This window comes from Chrysochloris asiatica, unplaced genomic scaffold (genome assembly GCF_000296735.1).
Source record: "Chrysochloris asiatica unplaced genomic scaffold, ChrAsi1.0 scaffold00054, whole genome shotgun sequence".
Classification (NCBI taxonomy): domain Eukaryota; kingdom Metazoa; phylum Chordata; class Mammalia; order Afrosoricida; family Chrysochloridae; genus Chrysochloris; species Chrysochloris asiatica.
In genome coordinates this window covers 5,926,910-5,952,897 of record NW_006408572.1, presented here as the reverse complement: position 1 = coordinate 5,952,897, position 25,988 = coordinate 5,926,910, and the positions used below count along the sequence as shown (strand labels likewise).

General features: G+C 45.1%; 1 protein-coding gene across 4 annotated transcripts in view; it reads right to left on the bottom strand.

Annotated features, from left to right (window-relative positions):
* Positions 1-25,988, bottom strand: part of SLC13A5 (solute carrier family 13 (sodium-dependent citrate transporter), member 5) — a 39,573-nt gene that overhangs the window by 10,855 nt on the left and 2,730 nt on the right. For 2 of the 4 annotated variants that reach the window (XM_006863286.1, XM_006863289.1), the window contains exons 2-8: positions 21,862-21,990; positions 21,491-21,627; positions 15,474-15,646; positions 14,758-14,926; positions 13,433-13,555; positions 8,699-8,914; positions 443-543 (exon numbers count right to left, since the gene is read on the bottom strand). In XM_006863286.1, coding sequence (XP_006863348.1) covers positions 443-543; positions 8,699-8,914; positions 13,433-13,555; positions 14,758-14,926; positions 15,474-15,646; positions 21,491-21,627; positions 21,862-21,990 — 1,048 coding nt within the window. The remainder of the gene's footprint in view (positions 1-442; positions 544-8,698; positions 8,915-13,432; positions 13,556-14,757; positions 14,927-15,473; positions 15,647-21,490; positions 21,628-21,861; positions 21,991-25,988) is intronic. The other 2 variants (XM_006863287.1, XM_006863288.1) reach the window with 2 other exon arrangements.

The window sequence follows — 25,988 nt, the reverse complement described above, 5'->3', positions numbered from 1 at the left end:
CCGTGGGAGAAAGATGAGGCTTTCTGCTCCCGTAAAGATTTACAGCCTCGGAAACCCTGCACAGGGTCGCTATGGGTCGGAACCGACTCAACGGCACTTAACAACAACAACAATAACCATGTAATACATATACATATTAACAAAGACAGGAGGGAAAAAATACTGACACAGAATAGGGGAAATTTAAAACATTTTTCTGTTCCTATTCTAATTTTTTAAAATTCAAATAATTTTTAAAAATAAAAGAGATCTGCATTAAACAACACCCAGAGAAGTCTTGAAAAACTTCCCTACTGGAAGGTTCTGGAATGTAGGGCATCCTCTTTAAGAGGATGGAATTTTCTTCCTCCTGGGTCCAGAGTGCAGGGAATCCTATGAAGACCCTTTGCTAGTAGGGCCCCAATCCCAGCGAGTTGGGACCCCAGTCAAGCGGGAATCTTACCTTCTTCAGACTGACTGCAGAAGTTGAACTTGGGCTTTTGTGAAGGCACAATAAATAGTAAAATGGCCACAAAGATGGCCACAGTGGCATCAGAGGCATATCTAGATGGGGGAAGAAAATGCAAGACTTTAGTGCAGTTCAGTCACAAAGCAACACTCATTCAACACATCTGTCTTAACTCCACCTGTTCTGTCTAAATGCTTGTACATGAAGATGCTACTGTTGTTAAGCGCCATGGAATCGGTTCCAACTCACAGTGACCCTGTGTAGGGTTTCCAAGGCTTTTAAATCTTTGTGGGAGCAGAAAGCCTCATCTTTCTCCCACAGAGTGGCTCAAACACAGAATATAACAAATGTGGGTGAGGATGTGGAGAAACTGGTACCCTCATGCATTGCTAGTGGGGATTAAAAATGGGGCAACCACTGTGGAAAACATTTGGTAGTTCTTCAAAATGTTAAAAATATGATCCATGGTTGATGATGCATGGAGGGGATTGGAACCATGGCAGTGAGATGATATAAGATGGAATGAATGTAAAACTAAAGTTCTCCCATGTAAATAGGGGATATCATATAATTCACAATAAAACATTAAAAAAATATATGATCCAGTAATTCCACTCTGCAGTATATACCCCAAAGAACTGAAAAGGGATTCAGACACATGTGCACCAATGCTTACTGTAGCATTATTTACAAAACCCCAAAGATGGGAACAGCCCAAACGTTCATTAACAGGTAAATGGATAAACAAAGCACAATGGGATAGTATTCAGTCACATTAAAAAAATGAAGCATTGATACATGAATACAACATGAATAAACCTGGAAAGCGTTGTTGTTGTTCTTAGATACCATCTAGGTGAGGCTGAGTCATAGTGACTCTGCATAACAGAAGGAAACACTACCCAGTTCTGCGCTGTCCTTACAATTATTGTTACGTTTGAGCCCATTATTGCTTGGACCATGCCATGCCACCTTGCTGGGTTCTAGCTCTTTTTGCTCACCTTCCACTTCACCAAGCATGATGTTCTTCTCCAAGGACTGGTGCCTCTTAACAAAATTTCCCAAGCACGAGAGACGATGTCTCACCATCACCCTGATTTCTAAGGAGCATTGTGGCTGCACTTCTTCCAAGACAGATTTGTTTCTTCTTCTAGTAGTCCATGATACTTGCCATATTCTTCACCAACACCATAATTCAAATGCATTGATTACTTTATGGTTTTCCTTATTAATTTTCCCACTTTTACATGCATATGAGGTGACTGAACATATGCACCTTAGTCCTCAAACTGGTATCTTTGTTCTAGAACACTTTAAAGAGATCTTTAGCAGCAGATTGACCTAATGCAATACGTCATTTGAAATTACTTGACTACTGCTTCCATGAGCATTGATTGCTGATTCAAGCAAAATGAAGTCTTTGACAACTTCAATCTATTTTTCATTTATCGTGATGTTATTTATTATGAGAATTTTTGCTTTCTTTACATTGAGGTATAATTCCTATGGAAGGCTGTAGTTTTTGTCTTTATCAGTAAGCATTTTAAGTCCTCTTTGATTCAAGCAAACAAGGTTGTGTCATCTACATATGTTGTTGTTAAGTGCACTCAAGTCCATTCCAACCCATAGCGACCCTGTATAGGGTTTTCAAGGAGCAGCTGGTGAGCCTGAACCACCGACCTTGCAGTTCGAATGACTTTGCAGTCTGACACATTAGCCCATAGCACCACACCAGGACTCCAAAATATAGAAGGTTGTTAATGAGTCTTCCTCCAATCCTGATGCCACATTCTTCTTCATATAATACAATTTTTTGGATTATGTGCTCAGTGTACAGATTGAATAAGTGTGATGAAAGAATACAACCCTAGTACACACCTTTCCTGATTTTAAACCTTTCCGTATCCCCTTGTTCTATTCTAGTGACTGTCTCTTGGCCTATGTGGAGGTTCCTCATGAGCACAATTAAGTGTTCTGGAATACCCATTCTTTGTAATGTTATCCATAGTTTGTTGTGATCCACACAGTCAAATGTCTTTGCATAGTCACTAAAGTACAAGTAAACATCTTTCTGGTATTCTCTGCTTTCAGTCAAGATCCATCTGTCATCAGCAATGATATCCCTAGTTCCATGTCCTCTTCTGAATCTGGCTTGAATTTCTGGCAGCTCCCTGTCCCTGTACTGCTGCAATAGTTTTTTCATTATCTTCAGAAAAATTTTACTTGCATGTGATATGAGCAATAGTATTAGATGATTTCTGCATTCTGTTGAATCACGTCTTTGGAATGGAAACACATATGGATCTCCTCCAATAGCCAAGTAGCTATCATCGAAACTTCTTTGCATAGACTAGTGAATGCCTCCAGTGCAGCATCAGTTTGTGGAAAGATTTCTATTTTATTCCATCAGTTTCTTCTTGAGCCTTGTTTATCACCAGTGCCTTTCAGTGCATCTTGGACTTTCTCCTTCAGTACCATCAGTTCTTGCTCATGTTACTTCTTGAAATGGCTGAACATAGACCAATTATTTATTTATGTATTTTGAATGTTCTACTATGAATTATGTGATCGTTTACAGGGGAGAACGTTAGTTTTACATTCAGCCTATCTTATATTGCTTCATTGCCATGGTTACAATCCCCTCCATGCAACATCAACCAATCAGCGGGTATATCCTAAAGCCTGCCCCCCTCGCCACCACCCCCCATCTTCAGCACACAGTCCCTCTCCCTCTCTGTGTCCAAAGTCCCCAGCTGCTCCATCTTTCCACATCATTGTTTCTGCCTCCATTTCAGGCATCACTGCTTCTCTGGGTAAGGTCCTGCTCTCTGCTCTTCTCCCTTCATGGTCCCAGGGACCTCCGCTCCTAGACTGCAAAGTTAATCACTCCCCACCCTGCTACAAAACGTCTACCTTTACATTTCCGACCCTCACAATCAGTCCTGATAACAATTATTAATTATTCCCTATTGTATCACAAGAGACCTATCTGCATTTCCTTTCACCAGCCCCGCCTAGACAGATTGGATATTATTCAGTGGAGATTCTACCTTCCTCCACGCCCTCTGGATCTAGGTTCCTTCTTGAAAGCTTGTAAATCAGTCACTTCTTGTCTTTGTAGCCCCCCCATTTTGTGTAGCCAATGTCCAAGTTGCCCATCCCTGTCTACTCTGTGTATGGAGGGGATAGGAATGATCCTTGCTGTAAAGATTTGTTCCCTCTTTTGAGCTACTGCATCCATAGGTGTAGGTCAGGTTCATCAAATTGTATCAGACTACTGTTATTTTCCTCTTCTTTCTTCTTCTAGTTGAGCTCTGATCATCCAGTCATTGAAGCCAGGTCAAGTGGGTATTATCTGCAAGTGTGGGTGTTCATGTGCATATGCCCTCTCTTCTTATCAGCTGGATGCTTCATTCTCCACTCTTGTCCTCTGTGGCTGTGTCTCTGACTCTGGGCCCAAGAGTCCCTAGGTTTTTCCACACTGCTAGCCAACCAGGTCTCCACCCAGGTTCACAGGAGTCTATTGAACGTTGTAGGGCTTAGCTGGCAGCTTCATTGATGTTTTTCCATCATTTCCCCTTATCGGTGATGAATGTGGTCACCAATCAGAGCGTGTATTCCCACTGAATCTTGGAAGGGGGTTTACTCTGAGGGGACCTGACCCTTTGCCTAGACTAATTATTTTTGGTACAGTGGATGTGTATTCCTTCCATCTCCTTTTGATGCTTTCTGCATCCTTTAGTATTTTGCCCATAGATTCCTTCAATATTTCAACTGAAGGCATGAATTTTTCTTTAATTCTTAAAGTTTGAGAAATCCCTGAGCCTGTTTTTCCCTTTTGATTTTCTAACTCTAGGTCTTTGCACATTTCCTTATAATACTTTGTCTTGTTGAGCTGCCCTTTGACATTTTCTGTTCAGCTCTTTTACTTCTTAATTTCTTGCAGTTGCTTTAGCGTCTTTACATATAAGAGCAAGTTTCAAAGTCTTGTCTGACATCTATTTTGGTCTTTTCTTTCTTTCCTGTCTTTTAAATGACCTTTTGCTTTTGATGTCATCCCACAACTCTTCTAAACTTTGACAATTAGTGTCTAATGTATCAAATCCATTCTTGAGATTGTCACTAAATTCAAGTGGGATATCTTCAAGGTCATATTTTAGCTTTCCTGGACTTGTTTTATCTGTTCATCTTCATCCTGAACTTGTTAAGTGTTGTTGAGTTGGATCTGACTCACAGGAACTCTGTAGAGGGTTTCCAAGGAGTGACTGGTGGGTTTGAACTGGTGGTCTTGCAGCTAGCAATCCAGTCCTTATCCTATAGCACCACACCAGTCTAAATTTACATATGAACAATTGATGGTCTGTTCTACAGTTGGCCCTTGTCCTTGTTTTGACTAATGTCATTGAGTTTTTCCATTGTCTCTTCCTACAGATGTAGTCAATTTGATTCCTGTGTAGTCCATCCGATGTGTATAGTCACTATTTACATTGTTGAAAAAAGGTATTGCAATGAATAAGTCTTGCAACATTCTATCAAGACATTTCCAGCATTGTTTCTATCACCAAGGCCATATTTTCCAACTACTGATCTTCCCTCTTTGTTTCCAATGTTCACATTCCAATCACCAGTAATTATTAATGCCTCTTGATCATCTATTTGGTCAATTTCAGACTGAAGAAGTTGGTTGTTGTTGTTAAGTGCTGATGAGTTGGTTCTGACTCATAGTGGCCCTGTATAAGATTTACTGAGGAGTGGATGGTGGGTTTGAACTGCAGACTTTGTGGTTTGAAGTCCAGTGCTGACGCTACAGCTCCACACCAGGATTTCATCATTAGCTTTAGTGGTTCATGCATAAATTTGAATAATAGTGGTATTAACTGGTTCTCCTTGTAGGCATATGAATATTATCCTGTCACAAGCAACACTGAACTTCAAGACAGATCATGAAATACTCTTCTGACAATGAAAGCAATTTTATTTCTCTTCAGTTTATCATTCATGGCATAATAAATCATATAATTGTCTGATTCAAAATGGCTAATTCCAGTCCATTTCAGCTCACTAACGTCTACGATAGTGATGTTTTTGCGTTCCATTTCATTTTTTACAATTTCCGATTTTTCTGAAGTCATACTTTGTATATTCCATGTTCCAATTATTCATGGATGTTTGCAGCTGTTTCTTCTTTGAGTTGTGCCACATCAACAAATGAAGGTTCTGAAAGCTTTGTTCCGTTCATGTCATTAAGGTCTGCTCTACTTTAAGGAGGCAGCTCTTTGCCAGTTGTATTTTGAGTGCCTTCCAATCCGAGGGACTCTTCTTCTGGTATTATATCTGACAATGCTCTGCTGCTGTTCATAAGGTTTTCAGTGACAAAACTTTCAGAAGTGGTCTGTCTCTCCTTCTTCCTAGCCTGTCTTAGTCTGTAAACCTCATTGCAATCTGTTCACTATGGGTAACCCTGCTGATATTTAAAACGCAGGCAGCATAGCTTTCAACAGCAGGGCAACTGTAAAACATTATTGGAAAACGCTAGACACCAAAGTTTACGTAAGACATGATTCCATTTATATGAAATGTTCGAAATAGGCCAATCCATAAAGACAGAACACAGATTGTGGTTGCCAGTGAGTACTTAACAAATAGGAGCTTTCTGTTGGGGTGACGAAAATGTTTTGAAAATAGAGGTGGTAGCTATACAACATTGTGAATGTATGAAATTCCACTGAATTGCACACTTTAGAATGGTTCATCTTATGTGAATTTCACCTCAATAAAAGAAAAAGTACAAAGAAACAAGCTCAATTGGGTATAAAAATTGGTGTCTACAAGAACACCCAAACTTGCAGATAGTACCTATTTGACCTAGCCCCAATGGCTTGATAATCAGAACTCACCTAGAGGGAGATTAAAAAAACAATTTTTGATAAAGGAAATGAGTATAAATTGCTACAGTTTGATGTACTTGACCTATACTTGTGGATGTAGTAGCTTAAAATACCAACTGAGAGGGAAGGAGTCTTCACATCAAGTATCAATCCTATCCCCTCCGTATCCAGGGTATATAGGGACAGGCAACTTAGACATTGGCTACCTAAAATAAGGGGGCAATAAAGGCACAAAGTGACTGGCTTACAAGTTTTCAAGAGGAAGTTTAGTTTAAGAGTGTGTAGGGGAAGGAAGAATCCTCACTGAATAGTTTTCATCTTGTCTAGAAGGGTCTGGTGAAAAGAGATGGGGATAAAATTCTTATGATTCAATAATGAGTAATTGTTATCATGACTAATTGCAACTGTCACAACTGTAAAGGTAGAAGTTTTGTAACAAAAACGTAGGTGTAGTTAATCTTACAGTTCAGGAACAGAGGGCCCTAGGACCATCAAGGGAGAAGAGCATGAGCAGAATGTGGGACCCTATCCAGAGAAGCAGCAACACCACAGATGGAGGCAGAGATGAGAATATGGAGAGAGGGAGCAGCTGAGGACTCTAGACTCATGGAAAGAGAAGGACTGAGTGCTGGTGGCCAGGGGACAGGCTTACAGAATGTGCCTTTTGGTTGTTTAAATTATTATATATTCCTGAGTGTTTTTGTGTACACCTCCACACACACACACACACACACCCCACCCCAAAGGGAATAGAAGCAAATACTGTTGGATGATGATGCAAGGAGACTGTAGTCATTTCAATGAAATGATGGTGTAAATCCAATGTTCTCCCATTGTAAACTATCACTCAATTCACAATCAAAACTTTAAAAAAAAAATTAGTGTCTGAAACATTAGATCAGGACTGGGTGGTAAATTGAGTTCTGATTGGAAACAGAGCCTCACATTATTGGTCTAGCTCTACCACCAACTTGGGTGGTCTTGAACAACCTACTTCCCTCTCCTAGCCTGCAATGCTCCATGGGTGAACTTTGTGACCTCTTCTTGCCCAGATTCTCTAGATTTCTGTGCTTACCAGTGTGGGGTTTAGAATTTAACTTTACACAAATAATTTGGTTCAAAGAATGTAGTCTTTACCCTTGGTTCCTGAAATAAGATCTCTAAAAATTCCCTGGAATTTAAGTGTGGTCAGTGATGAACACTCCAGACCATACCTAACAGGTTATGCCATTAAGGTGATGAAGTCACCCTGAGATTGGGGATTGGCCAGACTAGACGTTCTCACCACAGAATACCTTATGAGCCCCTCTTATCAGCCAAACAGAAGGGAGAGCGGGATGGAGCTTGCATTACTCCAAGTAAAAGCTTTGGCTACTAAATCTCCATGAGCTTCCTGGTTGATGAGAAATACCCGTTTTCAGGTGGATGACTCACTGGAGCTTGATGTTGAGACTCCTCCCAGACCTCGCTCTATGTATCTCTCCTTTATGCTGATCCTGCTCAGCTGCTGGCATCTGAGGCCTTGGGCAGAGTTGGGAGTCTGGAGGGCATAGTGTGAGCACTATGCTGGCAGGGTAGTTAAGGTCAGAGGAAAAAGTGCTGCATATGGAGGTGGTGTTGGAATTGAACAGAGAAGTGAAAGTAGAGATTTTGATTTATGTTGATTATGAGATCATAGGTGGTGTCAGAAAAGGTAGTGTTTGTGATTAGTCCACAGATAACAATCCTGACCAGTAGGGACTTTGGCGCTGACCGGACTTGCCCTTCCAAATGGACTAACTCGCCATAGGAAGCCATGTCTCTACTCACATCTCCTGCCTTGACTAGCATAGAACATTCTTCCATCCTAAAAATATCTTAGCTGGAAAAAAAAAAAATTATATATATATATATATATATCTTAGCTGGGACAGGAACTACAGATGCCCCCCCCTTTTGCCATGTTTCTGTCTAAAGAATCTTCTGGACCCTGGATGTGTGTCCTGGGAAGGACTTTCCCAGGTCTCAAGAACAACAAGAAAGGAAAGATGGCAGAGCTGAGATTTAGAACCCCTAACTCTGGAAGCCCCACTTCTGGCCCAACAAATCGCTCTATATCACAGCCCTGGCCCCCCTGCCTGGCCAAATATTTTCAGCTCAGCCTGTTGGGGGAGAAAGACATTCCTCAGGAACACACCTGAAGTCTTTTCCATGAAGACTGATGAGAAAGAAGTGACTCGTATAACCAACAGTGTGTTTTCTGAAACCCACCTCCTGAACAGAGGACTTGCTCCAACCAAGCATGAGTGGCCCATGGCCAAGGGCAGCAGCGTTTAGACACCATTGCACTAAGCCAGAGGGTTCTGTGGAATGAATGACTTACTTGGTGCCGCCTTCCGTCCAGGCAATGGACAGCCATCCGGGCATGAAGCCAGGGTCTCGGGAGAACCACAGGACCACAAGCAGCACGAAGCAGATTAGGACATTGGCCTCGGCAAAGGAGAAGGACCCTAGCTTCCTGTATTCCTCCTGCAGTACTTCATAGGCAGCCTTCTCATTATTCTCCCTTTCTGTTCCACAGCCCCAGGATTTTTTAAAACTAGAAAAGAAAACAATAAAAAAAATGAGAGAACAGTCTATCAAATGCAATATTCTTCAGCCATGAAGAGAAATGGTGTGGATGAACCTTAGAAACACTGGTGTGTTAAGTGAGATGTTATCAGTCACAAAAGAATCCACATTGTATAAGTCCATTTAAGAGGAAATATCTAGAATAGGCTAAGGCATAGAAACCAAGGTTTATTAGTGGGCAGTCAGCAGGGGTGAGAGGAAGGGGGAATGGGAAGTTATTGCTTAACAGACACTGAGCTTGAAAAGTTTGGGAAATAGATCATAGTGATGGTTGCACAATATGGTGTCTGCAATCCGTGTCTCTGAACTGGACACTTAAAATGGCCAAAGAAAAAAAAAGATGAGGGAGCGGCAAGTTTAGGGTGCAGAGCAGGTGGGTGGCTGGCCCCACACTGTGTAGCAGAAGGTGGTAGAAGGATTGTAGTGTGGCCTCTCGGCTGCTATGGGGGCTGAGGCAAGGCCCTCCTTCGCTCTTCCTGCCTCCTGCTCATCTGCCGAATCTACCTCAGAGGATGTAGGTGGAGATGACTCTGCTGGCATTTAGGAGTCTGTTTGGATCTGTGGATCTCTACCAAGCACCCATCTTCGGGCTCCTGCTGTTCTAGAGACTCTAGGGCCAGGCCAGGGTCTTCTACTTTCCAGGATAAGGAGCGAGTACTCTTGGAGCCCAAGGCTACACTGGGTGTTGACTATCTGTCCTCAATTCTCCAGACCATGGACTGCATTGTAAATGCAGCCATCTAATGCTGGTTCCCTCCCAGTGGGACCTCCAAGCCTTCAAGGCCCTCTTAGGCAAAGCAGTTTCATACTCATCCCTGGGTTCATTTAATAGGGGGAGCATTAACATGGATCCTGGTGGGTAGGTGGTGGGTTATGGGACCACAGTGTCCTGCTGCTGCCGAGTGGTCTTCACCTTGGTGCTTATGAACTTGGACAGACTGTGCTGCCAAGTGAAGAAGATGTGGAGGGATCCTTGAGCCCCTGCATGCCTCCACCATAGCAAGGGTTCAGGGGAACCCTCCTCCCCATTTCAGGAGGCTAGTCTGATTAGGAAAATTGGTCATAAACCATCAGGATTAGCCCATGTGGAGTCCCTGGACAGTATGAATGGTTAACATGCTTGGCTACTCACCGAAAGGTTGAAGGTCTGAGTCCACCAGAGGTGCTTTGGAAGAAAGTCCTGGTGATTTACTTCCAAAAATCAACCATTGAGAACCCTAGAAAGCACAGTGACTCTGACACACATGGGGTCACCATGAGTCAGATTTGACTTAAGAACAAGTGGTCATTCTAGTTTAATATCCCATGTAGTACTGGTTGGTCCTGAGGAGTCTGGATGTGGCCTTGGAAGCTGGCCATAAATAAACTCAGGAAGACACAGGTTTTCTGGATTATGCTAGAGGCAGTGACCGTGACGTTGTTCTCCATGATTATCGAGATGAGGAACTTGACAGTAGGCAGATGTGCTTCCTGAACTAGAGACAGGGGCCTCACTTGCCTCAAAAGAGGCAGTATCAGAGGTCACAAAATGTAGAGTCACCAGGTCCTGGCATGTTCCTGTCTTTCAAGATGGGTGTGAAAAGCTGTCTTTTATCTCTCCACTCAGGAATCTAAATAAGGCTACATAGGATGATAAGGCTCCCAGTGAGAGCAACAAGTCAGGAAAGGCTAAGATGGGGCCACAGTCTCCGCAGTCCCAACACGTCAAAGTCTTCCGTGACAGCCAAGAAGAGCTGATGGGGGACAGGCCAGCTTCAGGCTCTTGGTTGGGAGCATCCTGGAACCTGGTGTTCACAACAGTCCAGACGGTGCCCTTGTAGTCTTGGAGCCAGGCCAGCTCCTCTGGCTCTCCCTCTGTGATGAAATTCCCTTGGCCTCAGGGCTCCAGGGTAGCCCCCAGGCTGAATGGGGAGGTCACAAAAGGGCTCCTGGCAGGGAGCTGGGAGAGCATGCCCCCAAAGGCATCAAAGGCAGCAACGGTTGGAGCCCTCAAGAGAAGATATAATGTAGTGGCTTGAAGGTACAAGTGCTGGAGCCTGACTGCCTGGGTTCTAATCCCAAGGCCACTCAGTTAACCCATCTGTGTCTGTTTCCTTATCCGTACATTGAGTACAGCAATTGCACCTACCTCACAGATTGTTGGAAAGATTAATTCAATTCATATATATACAAAGAACATAATAGGGCATCTGACACATATAAAACCTAAAACCAAACCCACTGATGTTGTGTCAATTCTGACTCATTGGAAAGAGCAGAAGTGATTCGTCAGGTTTCTGAGGTTGTACATCTTTACAGAAACAGACCGTCTCTTCTTTCTCCTGGAGGGTTTGAACCACCAGCCTTTTGGTGAGTAGCCCAGTGCCTAACCCACTGCGTCACCTCCCTGGAACATATAAGCATTCAATAAATGCTGGTCGTTATTGCCAGTATTGCTAAAAATAGAGGAGACACAGACAAGCATCTGCAGCCTGCAGCAGGTTTGGCCCGGTTCTCCTGAGAGGCCTTCGGGACAGTCAAGAAACAGGTGTGAGAAGCAAAGACAGGGGCCTCCCATCCACCTGTGTGCAGGTCAGGATGGAAGGGCGTGTCAGGATGCCTACTATGAGGAGGAGGAAGATGACTGCCTTGATTGCCTATTGTTGTTGTTATTGTTAGGTGCCATCGAGTCCGTACCAACTCACATCGACCCTACACGCAACAGAACAAAACACTGCCCGATCCTGGGCCAACCTCACAATTGTTAATACGCTTGAGCCCATTGCTGCTGCCACTGTACCAGTCCATCTCATTGGGGTCTTCCTCTTTTTCTCTGACCCTCCACCTTACCAAGCATGATATCTCCTTCTCCAGCAACTGGTCTCTCCTGACAATATGTCCAAAGTATGAGAGATGAAGTCTGGCCATCCTGGCATTCTGAATGTACTACTTCCAATACTGATCTGTTGGTTCTTTTGGCAGCCCACGGTACTTTCAATATTCCCCTCCAACACCGTAACTAAAATGCATCAATTCTTCTACGGTCTTTCTTATTCACTGTCCAGCTTTCGCATACATATGAGGTCATTGAAAATACCATGGCATGGGTCAGGTGCACCTTAGTCCTTAAGCTGACATCTTTGCTCTTCAACACATTGTGTAGCAGATTTGCCCAATGCAATACATCATTTGATTTCTTGATTCTGACTCATAGCAACCTTGTATGGTGCTTCCAAGGAGCAACTGGTGGGTTTGACCCATCAACCTTGAGGCTCAAACTGACCTTGTGGTCCAGTGCATTATGCTGCAGCACCACACCAGGATTTTGATTCCCTATGTTGTTGTTGTTAAGTGTAGTCAAGTTGATTCCAACCCATAGCAACCCAGTATAGGGTTTCCGAGGAGCAGCTGGTGAGCTTGAACCACCAACCTTGCAGTTGAAAAGGCTTTGCAGTCTGGTGCATTAACCCAGAGCACCACACCAGGACTCCCTGATTCCCCTGAGTCACTGTTAATGGCAGACATTCCAAACAGGTCCTCCTTCAGGAGAAAATGTAGGAAAGCGTTTCATTTTGCTCCTTAAATCAGAGGTGTTCACAGGCACCTTTGTCTCCCTGCTCTGACCTTTCTTCCCTCTGGTTTCTTACTCCTCAGTTCTTCACTTGGTCCCTATATACTAAAGCACTTCCTATCCTTACATGAGAAGACCACTTTACACCACAATTAAAATCCCTGGCTTTAAAAACAACAACGCTTCACAGGTGTTAGTTTGTCAGTTGAATTTCATGGTTTCTGTCCAAGATCTGGGTGCTGTCAAGGTTGAAGTGGAGAACTGGCCGATCTGTGCTGGGAATTGGAAGGTAAACTTTCCCGAATCTGAATGTGCTGGGAACATTGTAGGCATTTGGTAAAGTTCGGGGTTGGGGTTGATTTAGGCATAAATGTGACCTGACCTAGTAGACACATGTGGCCAAGTGGATGTTTGTCCAGCAAGGAAGATTTGGCACAGATTTGGACAAACACATCTGTTCTTTCTCCCTGAGCCAAGTGCAAGTTGTGTTGGGTGCAGGGGTCACAGGATTGACCTCAGGCCCTGTCCTTGAGAATATCAAGGTCAGAGGATGGACACACTGGAACATGAGGATGGGTATCAGTGATGGGTTATGATATATCCAGGGGGCAGCCTAGAGAACCAGTTCTTCTGAGATGGAATTAAGGGAGGAAACAAACTAGAAGGTGTCACTGAGGAAGCAGCATTTGAACTGGGCTTTGAAGGCTGAGGAGGTAGGAAGAGAAGCAAGGAAGTTAGGAATGGCGTTGCAGGAAGAGGGTTATGCACAGTGAGCAGCCTGGGGCATGTGGAACTGGAGGACCAAAAAGTGGGACATGAGGCTGGAGATCAAGGTCAGGGCCAGACATGAACTTGGACAACTCGCCTGCTGAATCTGAGGGCTTTTCAGCAGGGATGAGGCATACTTTGAGTCTCTGTAAGCAGCTGCTAACTTACTTGAATTTCATAAAAAGACACTGGAGCCAGAGCCAGGCAAGCAGCAGCATTATCAGCATATTGGGGAAGGCAAATCCAAACCAAGAGGCGAAGTTCACGATGTCTTTACTGCCAGGAAACAATCTGCAAAGAGAAATACTGGTTCAGAAGCTGAGCTGTGGAGAACTGAGGCCGTCCAACCAGCTATCAGCTCCTGTGCCAGCTGCCCTTCCCACCTCTGTCCAAGGGCTCTTCTCCGAACAGAACAGGTGCCATCTGATTTTTGTTCCCTTTGTGCAGAGTACAATGTGTACATATCTCAATGAATGCTTTTATACACCTAACTGGAACTTTCTAGCATCTGCCACCCTCAAGAGATTGAAAGTTCCACATGGACAGTGTCCTGATTCCCCTCACTTTTGTGAACCTAGCTTCGCTTGGCCTGAGGCCGAGTTGGGGTCCTCATGGGCTGTGTCCTTTTTTGGCCAAGACTGGAAGTTCCAACGTATTTTTATGGTCCACCTGGGGCTTCACAAGGTCTCATGTCCTTGAGAGTCATACCATCCGAGGTCACTTAGCTCCCAGCCTTCATCTCATCCACAGACCCCTACAATCACAGGACCCTCACCATCAACAACCCAAGTTTGTCCTACTGTGGGAGCTTGTGTGTTGCTATAATGTTGGATGCTATGCCACTGGTATTTCAAAGATCAGTGGACTCACCCAGTGGTTCAAAGGAGCTTGCAGATTAAGACAGACTGGGACAAAAGGAGCTGCTTCTGAAAATTGACCAATGTGAATCATGAATCACAAGGAAATGTTGTCCGGTGAGGTCCTGCTGGAAGATGAGCCCACTGGATTGGAAGGCACAATGGCACAACAAGGGGCTCAAACACATCATTGGTCATGAAGATGGTGCAGGACTGGGGCCAACTCAGTGGCAACTAACAACAGGAACCATTTTCTACCAGTTTGAGACAAGGGTCAGTCATTTGGGAATAAGGTATCATAGCTATTACTTTAGCTCTGAGGTCAATCCATAGTCCCTCTCTTATTGAGAATGCTAAATCCAGGGAAGAAAGATAGGATTCACCCAGGACAGATGGCAAGCTTGGTCTTAATTCACTCCACCCCTGGACGTTGACTCCGTTAGGTCTGTGGACTGTCATCAGACCCCACCCCTCTGAGGACTTCTGAGTGGGTGCAGGGGTGCTGGAACTGGAGGTTGGATGGGACACATCTTCCCACCCTTGTCGGGCTCCCCAGGGTCCAGCTGTAGGGGTGAGAGAGATGAGTAGGTCCCCCAGCCCTAGGGTTCACTTTAGATGGTATGGCCAGTGACTTACTCATGCATCTGGCCCTGGAGTACCACATTAGGTCCTGTCCCGGTCAGGGTGGCCGTGCCGCCAATGCTGGCTGCATAGCATACGCATAGTGTCATGGCCTTGCACATGCTCTTCCTGTCTTTGTCCTCTTCCTGCCCCATGACCGGGCTTTCGAAAATCACTTGGTTCCCTGTGGCAGACACAGGGGCTGTTAGATGAGGTATATAGGCCTGAGCTGGTCCCGAGGGCAACCCGCCCACTCCAGCACCCACTCTGCCTCTCTAGACTCACTTGCTTTTCTCAACCTTCAGCCCAAACATTCAGCCCAAACAGAGAGCGAAGGGAGTTGAACTGTTTCAGGTCAGAGAGAGCTTCCCTGAGGATGAGTAAGAGTAACAAGATCTGGAAGGCACCCAATAAGACTCAAAAATGTCTGATGATGAATGAATAGTGAGGTAGGGCTGACTCATTGATTTCTGTGGTTGGCGGGAACTGAGGACGTGACTTTGCTACAAACTCTACTAAAGGAAATAACATCACAGCTAGTATCTAACTTTTTATATACATTCCTAAATTTATGGAGATCTTATTTTCTCAACAGAGCCCTATTGAAAGGAGGGCTCTGCGCAGCTGGGGGAGAGTGGTAGGAGGTGGCCAAAGTTTTTGGCAGCCTGGGGTAGGTTGCCATTGTGGGCTCTCAACCCGATCCGGAGGCAAATCCCTGGTCAGGGCCTCACCTGGCAACTCGTTGTTCTTGCCCTTGTCCCTCAGCTCCAGTGCAGTGGCTGACCTGGTGGATTCCATCTGCTGCAGCATGGCCTCCACGATGGGCACCATCATGGCTGTGGTGGCCGTGTTGCTGATCCACATGGACAGGAAGGCTGTGGCGCCCATGAAGCCCAGCATCAGCCTGCAGAAGCAGAGCAGGAAGGAAAGAAAGCCCACGCGTCTTCCCCAACTGCTCCCATCCCTGCCCCTGCGTAGCAACTGGGGGTTAAGTCAACACTGCAGAAATTCGAGGGGCCAGTGCAGACCAAGGTGCTAGTATTCACCATGGCTGATTACAACTTGGGTGCCTCTTCTCCCTCCCTTCCTCCTTTTTTCTTTCTTCCCTCACTTCCTTCTTAACTTTCTTCCTTTCCTCCTTCCTGCATTGTTTATATCTACTGTTTGTCAATGTTCAACCATTTCAAGAGGTAGTTAGTATACGATCAAGAGCCAATCATACTAAAGGAAGACGTCCAGGCTACACTGAAGGCATTGGCCCAACCTAGACAAGCCTCCAGGAATTGATGGAATACAAATTGAAATATTTCAACAAACTGATGAAACACTGGAGGTACTCACTCATCTACGCCAAGAAATTTGGAAGACAGCTACCTGGCAAAGCCATTGGAATAGAACCATATTTGTGCCAATTCCATTGAGCTAGGGAATATGTAAATCATCAGACAATACCCTTAATACCACAAGCAAGTAAAATTTTGCTGAAGATCATTTTTAATGGCTGCAACAGTACATTGACAGGGAACTGCCAGAAATTCAAGCCAGATTCAGGAGAGGACGTGGAACTAGAGATATCATTGTTGACATCAGATGGATCTTGGCTGAAAGCTGAGAATACCAGAAAGATGTTGAATTGTGCTTTATTGACTATGCAAAGACTTTCTACTGCATGAATCACAACAAGCTATACATAACATTGCGAAGAGTTGATATTCCAGAACATTTCATTGTGCTCATGAGGACTGCTACAAAGACCAACGAGCAGTCATTCGAATAGAACAAGAGGATACTGAATCGTTTATAATCAGGAAAGGTGTGTGCCAGGATTGTATTCTTTCATCGTATTTATTGTTCAACCTGCATGCTGAGAAAATAATCCAAGAAGCTGGATTATATGAAGAACATGGCGTCAGGATTGGAGGAAGATGCATTAACAGGCTGCAATATGTAGATGATACAATCTTGCTTAGAGTCCTGGTATGGCGCTGTAGGATAAGCCCTGTACTGCTAACTACAAGTTCAGTAGTTCAAGCCCATCAGCCAATCCTCAGAAATCCTACACAAGGTCCTTGTGAGTTGGAATCAACTTGATAGCACTTAACAACAACAATTATGCCTGCTGAAGACCAAGACAATTTAAAATACTTACTGATGAAGATCAAAGACTACAGCCTTCAGTATGCATTACACCTCAATGTAAAGAAAACAAAATTCCTCACAATTCAACCAACAAATAACATCATGATAGATGGAGAAAAGATTAAAACTGTTAAAGATTTCATTTTGCTTGGATCCATAATCAACTCTCATGGAAGCAGTAGTCAAGAAATCAAACATTGTATTGCATTAGGCAAATCTGATGCACAAGACCTTTTTAGTGTCCTCAAACAGAACAAAGATGTCAGTTTGAGGATTAAGGTGCGCCTGATTCAAGCCATGGTATTTTCAATAGCCTTATATGCATGTGAAAATTCAACAATGAATAAGGAAGACCAGAGAAGAATTGATGTATTTGAGTTATGGTGTTATAGAAAAATAGTGATGTTATATGAACTGCTGGAAAAACAAAGCTGTGTTGGAAGAAGTACAGCCATACTGCTCCTTAGATGTCAAGATGGCAAGACTTTGTCTCTCATGAAGGACATCATGCATGGTTAAGTGGTCATGGTAGTGTGCTGTAGAGTCAGTTTTGATTTATACTGACTCTGTATAAGGTTTCTGAGGCTATAAATCTTTATAGGAGCAGTGTTGTGGACCGTGTAAGACTGGTCAGAGGTTCGAGGCCCTATAGGCCCGAGTGTAACAAATGAGGCCACTGGCAGTTAATGACAAATTGCTTTCATCTTAATATTCAGTTATATATATATTAAATTAATACACGGAGCCTTTGAAAATCCACAGATAAATGTGATACTTTCCTAAAGCCAAGACTAAAGGTTGCAAGGTTAAACCTTTCTCCAACGGATTAACTAAAAATATTTTAGCTGCTTCTAGGTTCTTTGTTCTATAGACAAAGAACCCATCCTCCCTAATCCCTTTTCCAGGTGCAGCCCATTCACCTGGGCGTCTCCTGCAGAACTCTCACCTTCCCCCAACTGACCTCAGGGGCTATAGATATGTTAATTGGGCCTGAGAATCCAAGTTGCTGGCCTGGGATTCGAACCAGCGAAGTATGATGTAAAGTTACCTGAATGTCTGGAAAAGTACTGATGTTAGCTGTACCTTGCCTAAGTCCCTCCCAGCTTGGTGTGAAACTCCTCCCCTAAATAAAGCAGAGGCCCGGGCCTCCCCAGGTGTGCATTACTGGTTGGAAGGCATGGAGTAAAGATAGCAGTGCATTACGGGTTGGAAGGCATGTAGTAAAGATTGCAGGGCAGTGAGTCGCTGCCTGCAGAGGCCATGATGCCTGTAGTCCCAAGCCTGCCCACCAGTGATGTATCCACCCTGGCTTTGGGGTGCCTCATTGTCTCCCTTCTTCTGTTTGTCTGTGTATTCTTTCGCTATCCCTATCGCCGCTGGATCTCCCCTCCTCGTGAACCAAACACTCGTGAACAACACAACTATGTCGAGGGCAAACCCTGACAGAGCAGAAAGCCTCATCTTTTTCCTGCAGGATGGTTGCTAGTTTCGAACTGCTGACCTGAGGTTAGCAGCCCAACTTAGAACCACTGCACTACCAGAGCTCCTTGGGTAAAGTGGAGGGTGGATGAAAAGAGTCAGTGTCCCTAAGGAGATGTGTTGACAGTGGCAGCAGCAATGGGCTCAACGTAACAATAATTGTGAGGATGGCGAAGGACTGGGCAGTGTTTCTTTCTGTTGTGCACAGGGTCACATATGAGTCAGAACCAATGAATAGGCAGCATCCAGATGGTGCAATCCAATGTAGAGAGTTTGCCCTAGTATGGCCAGGACATTTGGGGGTCACAATGAAACAGTGTAACCTTGCAGGTAGGTAGTACTGGCTCTCCACTTCTGTCTGGGAGGTCCTCACCCATTGCAGACCCTGACTCTTCTCTCCCTAAGTTGAGAAGAGCTATGCAAAGTCAACCTTCAGGGTAGGATGAGCTATGGAGGGAGCATGGGGAAGTGTGACCTCCCTCCTGCTGACGCCACCACCACTGCCTCACAATCACACTTCACTCTGCAATGGACCAGCTCAAACAAGCAGGATTCAGAAAACAGCTTCCCTTTGCTCACACTTTATCTCGCGCCAATTCCCACTTCAGCCATCTGCCTAGAAACGTCCTCATGTCTCTTCAAAACCTGAGCTGACAAGGCCCTTCTCTGTGGCCTCCCTCCCAGTGCATGCTAGTTCACGGTTCTCCATTCTGAGACCTACCCTCCTCGTTTTTGTTACTCTGTGGGAGTCTGAGCAGCTGTTTCCACATCTGCACTCTCCTTAGAGTGTGACCACCTTAAGCACAGAGGCAGGGTCTGATTCTCCTCAATGGCGCCTCCATACCTGGTATAAGGCCGGGAACAGAGGGAGCTTGGAGAAGGTTGGCTGTCTGGAACTCAACTGCTCTCTGCCTCTGTGACCCTGTGCTGCCATGCTCCTCATAAGAGTCACTCATTTGTTTGGGAGTGAAAGCTTGAAGGAGGGATCTGGAAAGCCTGGGTTTCTGGACTTATAAGAGCAGAGCCGAGCAGAGGGTGAGTGAGAGGGAATTTACAGGATCTAGCTGTCCTAGAAGGTATATTACGCTTCAAGGCACCAAGGGGCCTCAAAATAAAGTTTGCTTTCCAGGTCAGTCAGTGTCATGGGCAGTGAGAGGTCTCTGAAGAGGAGCCACAAGACAGGCAAGAGCAGAAAAGCCTGTGCTAAATTCTTGGATTTGGAAGCCAGAGCTTTCAAGCACACTGTGTCCAGAATAAGCCCGCTATAGAGACCTCCTTCCCATCCTCTGGTGGAGGAAATTGGGCCACTGAAATTTCACATTTCTAGAACGTGTTATGACTCTTGATTTGTCCATAAAGATTAGAGGAAATCAATGCCTCCTGAAACTGCCTAAATCTGTGGGTTCTCCCTGGTATGGAGGGAGACCAGAGAGCCACAAAGACCTCTTCTTGGGGAAATCTGAGGCACCAACGGAGCCCTGGGTCTTGGGGGGCAGACCCAGGATCTGTATCTGTTCAGGGTCTGCATGGTCCCTAACATGAGGCTATCTCAGAGGTGTGTGTTGTTGTTAGGTGCCATCAAGTTGATTCAAACTCATGGCAACCCCTGAGACACAGTAGAGCTTCCCAATGGACTTTCTTGGCTGTAACCTTTAGGGAGCGGGAGTAAGATGAGGCCTTCTTCTCCCATAGAGATTTACAGCCTTGGAAACCCTATACAGGGTCGCTATGAGTCAGTACTGACTTGATGGCACACAGCAGCAATCTTCAGGACGCAGACCACCAGGTCTTTCTTAGGGGTCTCTACTGTGAACTAACCAGCAGAGTCCTGGTGTGGCACAAGGTTGACAGTTCAAACTCACCAGCCAGTCCTCAGAAATCCTATATAGGGTCACTATGAGTCGGAACCAACTCAACGGTACTTAACGACAACATCAAAACCATCAGATAGTGGGGAGTGATGGCCCAATGATAGAGTCTCCCTTTCTATGTGGGAGACCCAGGCTCGAGTCCTGGCCAGTACACCTTATGTGCAACCTTACTCAGCTAACAGGGAGCCTACAGCTGCCAATCAAGGACTGGGCGGGGGTCCACCATCATTCAGGCAACATCTTGTGTCAGAGAAAGATTGATCCTGAATTCCTCGAGGGGGCATGTCTAGGAACATGTGCTGGTCAGACTGTGTCCAATCCCCCATCTGACTGTCAGCAAATCACTTAACCTCTCTCTCTGTGTCAAATCTGTCATCTGTAAAATTTGGATAGTAGTGTTGGGAATAATACACAGCTCTCAGAGTTGTTGAGAATTGCTGAGAATTGAATGAAGTCATATATAAAGCCCCCAAGTTCATGTCTGAGGAGCACTGTTGTTGTTAGGTGCATCATAGCAACCTCATATACAACCGAACGAAACACTGCCCAGTCCTGGGCCAACCTCACAATCATTGCTACACCTGAGCCCATCGCTGCCACCACTGTGCCAATCCATTTCATTGGGGGTCTTCCTCTTTTTCTCTGACCATTTACTTTACCAAACCTGATGTTCTTCTCCAGGGACTGGTCCCTCCTGAGAATATGTCCGAAGTATGAAACATGAAGTAGACACACAATATAACCTTCATATTATGATTATACTGATTCCGTTGGTTGATTGGAAATGACCCATGTGCTTTTTGGTGGAGGAAGGCAGTGGACACAAAGCTATGAGCAATGAGGGGAAAAGGACAAAGTTTCTTTTCAGGAGAAATGGATATCTCAGCTTTGGAAGACAACCTTTCTGCTTCCCTTGAGATGAGCCACCTCTTGCCTGCCTTCCCCATAGTTTCCCTCCAAGCACCCCTCTACCACCTACTGTTCACCCTATGGAGCCTGGAAGCCTCCTCAAGGATCTTTCCTAACATGCAGGAGCCTTCACTGACCTACCCCCACATCCACTCACTGTTGTTCACCATGTGCCAGCTACCACTGCTCATGCATCTGGTTTCCCCAGCTAAGACTGGCACATGGCCCACTTAGGGAGAGGCCAGGTAAGCCCATGGTCAGCCTGTGGGTGCCCTGCTCCATCACGTCCCCATCCCCAGGCCTGGGGTCCATGCAGAGTCAATGTGACAAGAGAGAGAAGGCATAATTACTGTGCGGGCTTGGCCCCCACCCAGAGGAGCGTGCGCAGGGCGATCCTCTTATGCAGATTCCAGCGCTCCACAGCGACTGCCACAATAAGGCCACCCAGGAACAGCATGTTGGTGTCCTTCATGTACTGGACACACACCTAGAGAGATACACACTGCTTGGAAGAGGGCCACTCAAATCCCAAGAGACAGGCAAGTGGTCTAGACGCTGCCCTCAAGGACGGCTCAGAGCAGGGCTGAAGGCTTGGGGGGCATGTCTCCATGCCAGGAGAACTCACAGAGGAGGCTTCTCTCGCCACGCCTGGGTCCAGGCAGTGTGGAAAAAGCCAATGGGAGAACCAGGAAGCTGCCAGAACCCTGGGGGGACTGCTCACCTGCTTGGAGTCCAGAATCTTGAAGAGTGGGAAAAGCAAGGCAGGTATGAGGGAGGTGACGGCCAAAGGGATGACTTCTGTGCACCAGTATATAGCCATGAGGATGATGACGTAGGCACACCTGACAAACTGAAGAGACAGCCCTGAGGCCTCAGCATACCAGCAGCGGGGGGTTCCTCACAGGGAGCCCCCTCAGGACCACCTGCGTCCCACCCCTGGTCAGCACAGCTTTTCACATACAGGACAGTGAGAAGGGCACAGGATGTGTTGTCCCTGCTTCCCAGCCTAGACAAGTCCTTTCATCTCTTCAATCTTTGGATTCCTCACTCTCACTGTTGCAAAATGAAATCATAAAAGGAAAATGAGGAGGAAGAAGAGAGGCAAAGGCGGTAGAAGATGAGCAAGAGGTGGGATAGAGGAAGAAGGAAAAAGGAAGAGAAAGGAGGGGAAGAAGAGAAGAGGAAACAGAGGAGGAAGAAAAACTCAACAAAGGCATCTTGTAAAGTAAATGCACTTCTCCTGCCCTTTGCAAATGAAACACCACTTTCTCCATGTGCTCCTTCAATTCTATTTCCTTTCCTCAACATTCTGTCATAAGCATTTTTCATATGAAATTTAAAAGATAGTGGAATTTCCCCATAAACTTCTTGAAGTCCCCTCATCTGATCATTTTTAAAGCTACAAATATTCCATAAATTTGACGAATCACCCCCTTTGCCCTCTTGCAGTTGAGTAAATGTTGTCTCTTCTTTTCTGTCACTAAATGATGCTGTGATCACTTATTTGGTTCTGCTATTTTAAAAGCAGAAGCGGATTCTTGAATTCCCAATGCCTATTGCAAGTGGCTTCAACTTTTCCCTCAGAAATGAACATGCCAACCAGCTCATCCAGAACTTTGCCAGCATTAAGTGTTTTCTGTTTTGTTTTGTTTTTTAAATTACTGTCATTAGAATTTAGAAGATGGCACCTAGTACATTCATTGTTGTTATTATTAACTGCCATCGAGTCAATTCCAACTCATGGCGACCCTGTGTAGGGTTTCCAACGAGCAGCTGGTAGGCTTGAACTGCCCATTGATCTTGTGGTTGGTGTACAGTTTATCCTACAGTGCCACATTGCTGTTAAGCACCATCGAGTCAGTTCCAATTCGTAGTGATCCTGTATAGGGTTTCCAAGGAGCGACTGGTGAGTTTGAACCGCCAACCTTGTGGTCCAGTGCCTTATCCAGCAGCACCACAGTGCCACATTAACATCTTTCTAATCACAAGACTCTCAAACTTTACTATTTGTATTTAACTGTGTGTGAGCTATCTATTTACATCCATCAATCAGCCACTCAGAACTGGGGTCTTGGCAGAATAAAGTAGAAATGAGAGAGAGAGAGAGAGACCTGGGTTCAGATTCAAGTATTTGCTGCTCTGATCCCTCCTTATGGTAGGGCTTTGGGTAAGTAATGTAATCTCTTGGGGTCTCAGGCTTGTCACCTACTAAAATGTGGATAATAATAGCTAATTCTCTAGGTTGTTTTGTTTTGTCAATATTTTTATTACAATCATGAATAACCCAAACTTTGCCCTCTCCTACACTACAGCCATCTCCAATTAAACCAGCCACCAAAACGGAAAGATTCTAGTCCTAAATCTCTGGTGTTTCCCCACACTCCTTCACCCCCATGGCGCTTACCTTGGTTCTGATCACACTATCTTCTGCCAGGACCCCTGCATCTTTCTCCTAATCTGATCTCCTTATAGACATCAATCCACACTCTTCCTCCCTTTTTGCAAGTCTGATCACATCACCCCTGGTTTTAAAGTCTCCCATTGCCTTCAGAATAAAACCCAGGGACCTTAGCATGACAGATGAGTCCCCCAGTGTTGTACCAGGCCCTGAAATCTCTTCCAGCCCCATCTCCTTTTCCACTTATACCCTAAGGTTCAGCTACCCCCAAAACGCCTGCAGTAATTGACGCATGATGCTCTCCCTCTCACACTCTCCTCTCAAACACACACCATTCCCTTGCCCTGCAATGATTGTTCAGTTTAGCCTTCCTTCTTGGGCACCTTCCTTGACCCCCTACACAATGTGGGTTTGTGCCCTTCTTCTTCTGAGCATCCTTGCTAGGACTTAGCACACTGTATTGTAATTGTTTCCTTAACTGTCTTCCCACTAAGCAATAAGCACCTTGAGGGCAAAAACAGTGTTTTTAGATTCATTCAAGCACAGGGGATATGCTCAGCACATGTTTATGAAAGGATGGGTGGGTCAAATAGCCTTTACCTCAGCAAACCAGTGACAACGCTGCTGATACAACATACTGTATACTATCAATATTTATCGTCACCCTAAAAGACACAGGAGTCCTGGTGTGGTTCTGTGAGTTAATGTGCTGGACTGCAAAGTTGATTTGAACCACAAGGTCAGTGGTTCAAGCTCATCAGCTGCTCCTCAGAAATCCTATACAGGGTCACTATGGGTTAGAACAGACTCAAGGGCACTTAACAACAACAACAAAAGGACATAAAGCATTGTAGGAAAATGAGAAAGTCTTTTGGATCATGTGATAGGTCGTAAAAATTAAGTCTTTCCTTGGCATCTCATGAGCATCCCAGGACACCTTCCTACTGTCTAATGCAGGAATTTCTGAATCTTGGCATTAACACTTTGTTCCAGATGACTCTTTGTTGTGGGGACTGTCCTATGCATTGTAAGATGTTTAGTAGCTTCTCTGGCCTCTACCTACTAGAGGCTAGTAGCATTCTTGGAGCTATAACAACAAAAAATGTCTCTAGAGGAAATCTGCCAGTGATTGTACAGTGGCGTGGTTGGAAGCCCAGGTTATTAGACAGCTAAGGTTCACTGTCTTCAAAGCTCAGTAACTTCTCTGGGTCTTACCTGGGTCTTGGTATCAGTTGTATAATGGGGGCAGGGGAAGGGGGAAAGATGGGAGTGATCTTCTCCAGGGACAGGCACTAAGAAAGTACATTGTGGAGAATTTAAAAACAAGAAAACAGCCTGAAAATCCTGCACTGGCAGTTCTAAACAACGTCAGTGGTTACAATTCTCCTCCCACTTGGGACATACAATGCCCAACCCCGATCCCTCCCCACTTGTTCCATGTTCTCTTCTGTAAATTGAGGATTCAGAGGACCCACCAACTGCCTGTCAGTCTGTCATAATGTGGTGGCTTGCATGCTACTGTGATGCTGGAAGCTATGCCACCAGTATTTCACCCATGGTGGATAGGTGTCAGGGGAATTTCCTAACTAAGATAAAGTAGGAAGAAAGGCCTGGTGATCGATTTTTGAAGATTAACTTGTGAAGATCCTATAAATCACAGCATAATATTATCCGGTTACCAACTATCTTGAAGATGGTGTAGGACCCCGTGATGTTTCATACCGTTCTACAGAAGGTCTCCTTGAGTCAGCAAGGCTTCACAGCAGCTAACACCACCTCTGTCACACAGAAAGAGCTCAGCAATTTCTAGGAGGAGCACTGGACTGCTAAACACAAGGTTGGCAGGTCAAACCCACCAGCTGCTCCACAGGAGAAAGAGAAGGCTATCTGTTCTCATGGAAGATTTACAGCCTTTGGAAACCCTATACAGGGTCACTGTGAGTCAGAACCAACTCATTTAAGTGGGTTTGGGGTAAGCGTAGAAGCACTCAGTAGAGTTACTTTAAAGATAGCAGCTGTGATGTGTTTTCACTGCACAATGTCTGGAGTTGACAAATACGACCATTAGAAAAGACAAGGAGACACATGCTAACTCCGCCTCTCTTATCTCCATAGCACTGTTAGGAAGCCCAGGTGGTGACCTGCCCCTGAAAACTATGTCCGTAAACTTGACCCTCCTTAGCCTAGAAATGCGACTTCAACAAAGGGCTCAAACATAGCAGCAATTGTGAGGATGGCGCAAGACTGGGCAACATTTCCTTCTGTTGTACGTAGGGTCACTATGAATCAGAACCAACTCAATGACACTTAACAACTACAGCAGTCTGGTAACGCCCCCACAGTGATGGTGGAGAGAGCAGAATAGGAAGGGGAAATTTAGAGAAGCCTGAGGTCCTGGCGGAAGGTGATGGTAATCATGGAGAATGTGGTAGATTCTATCTGCCAGAGGT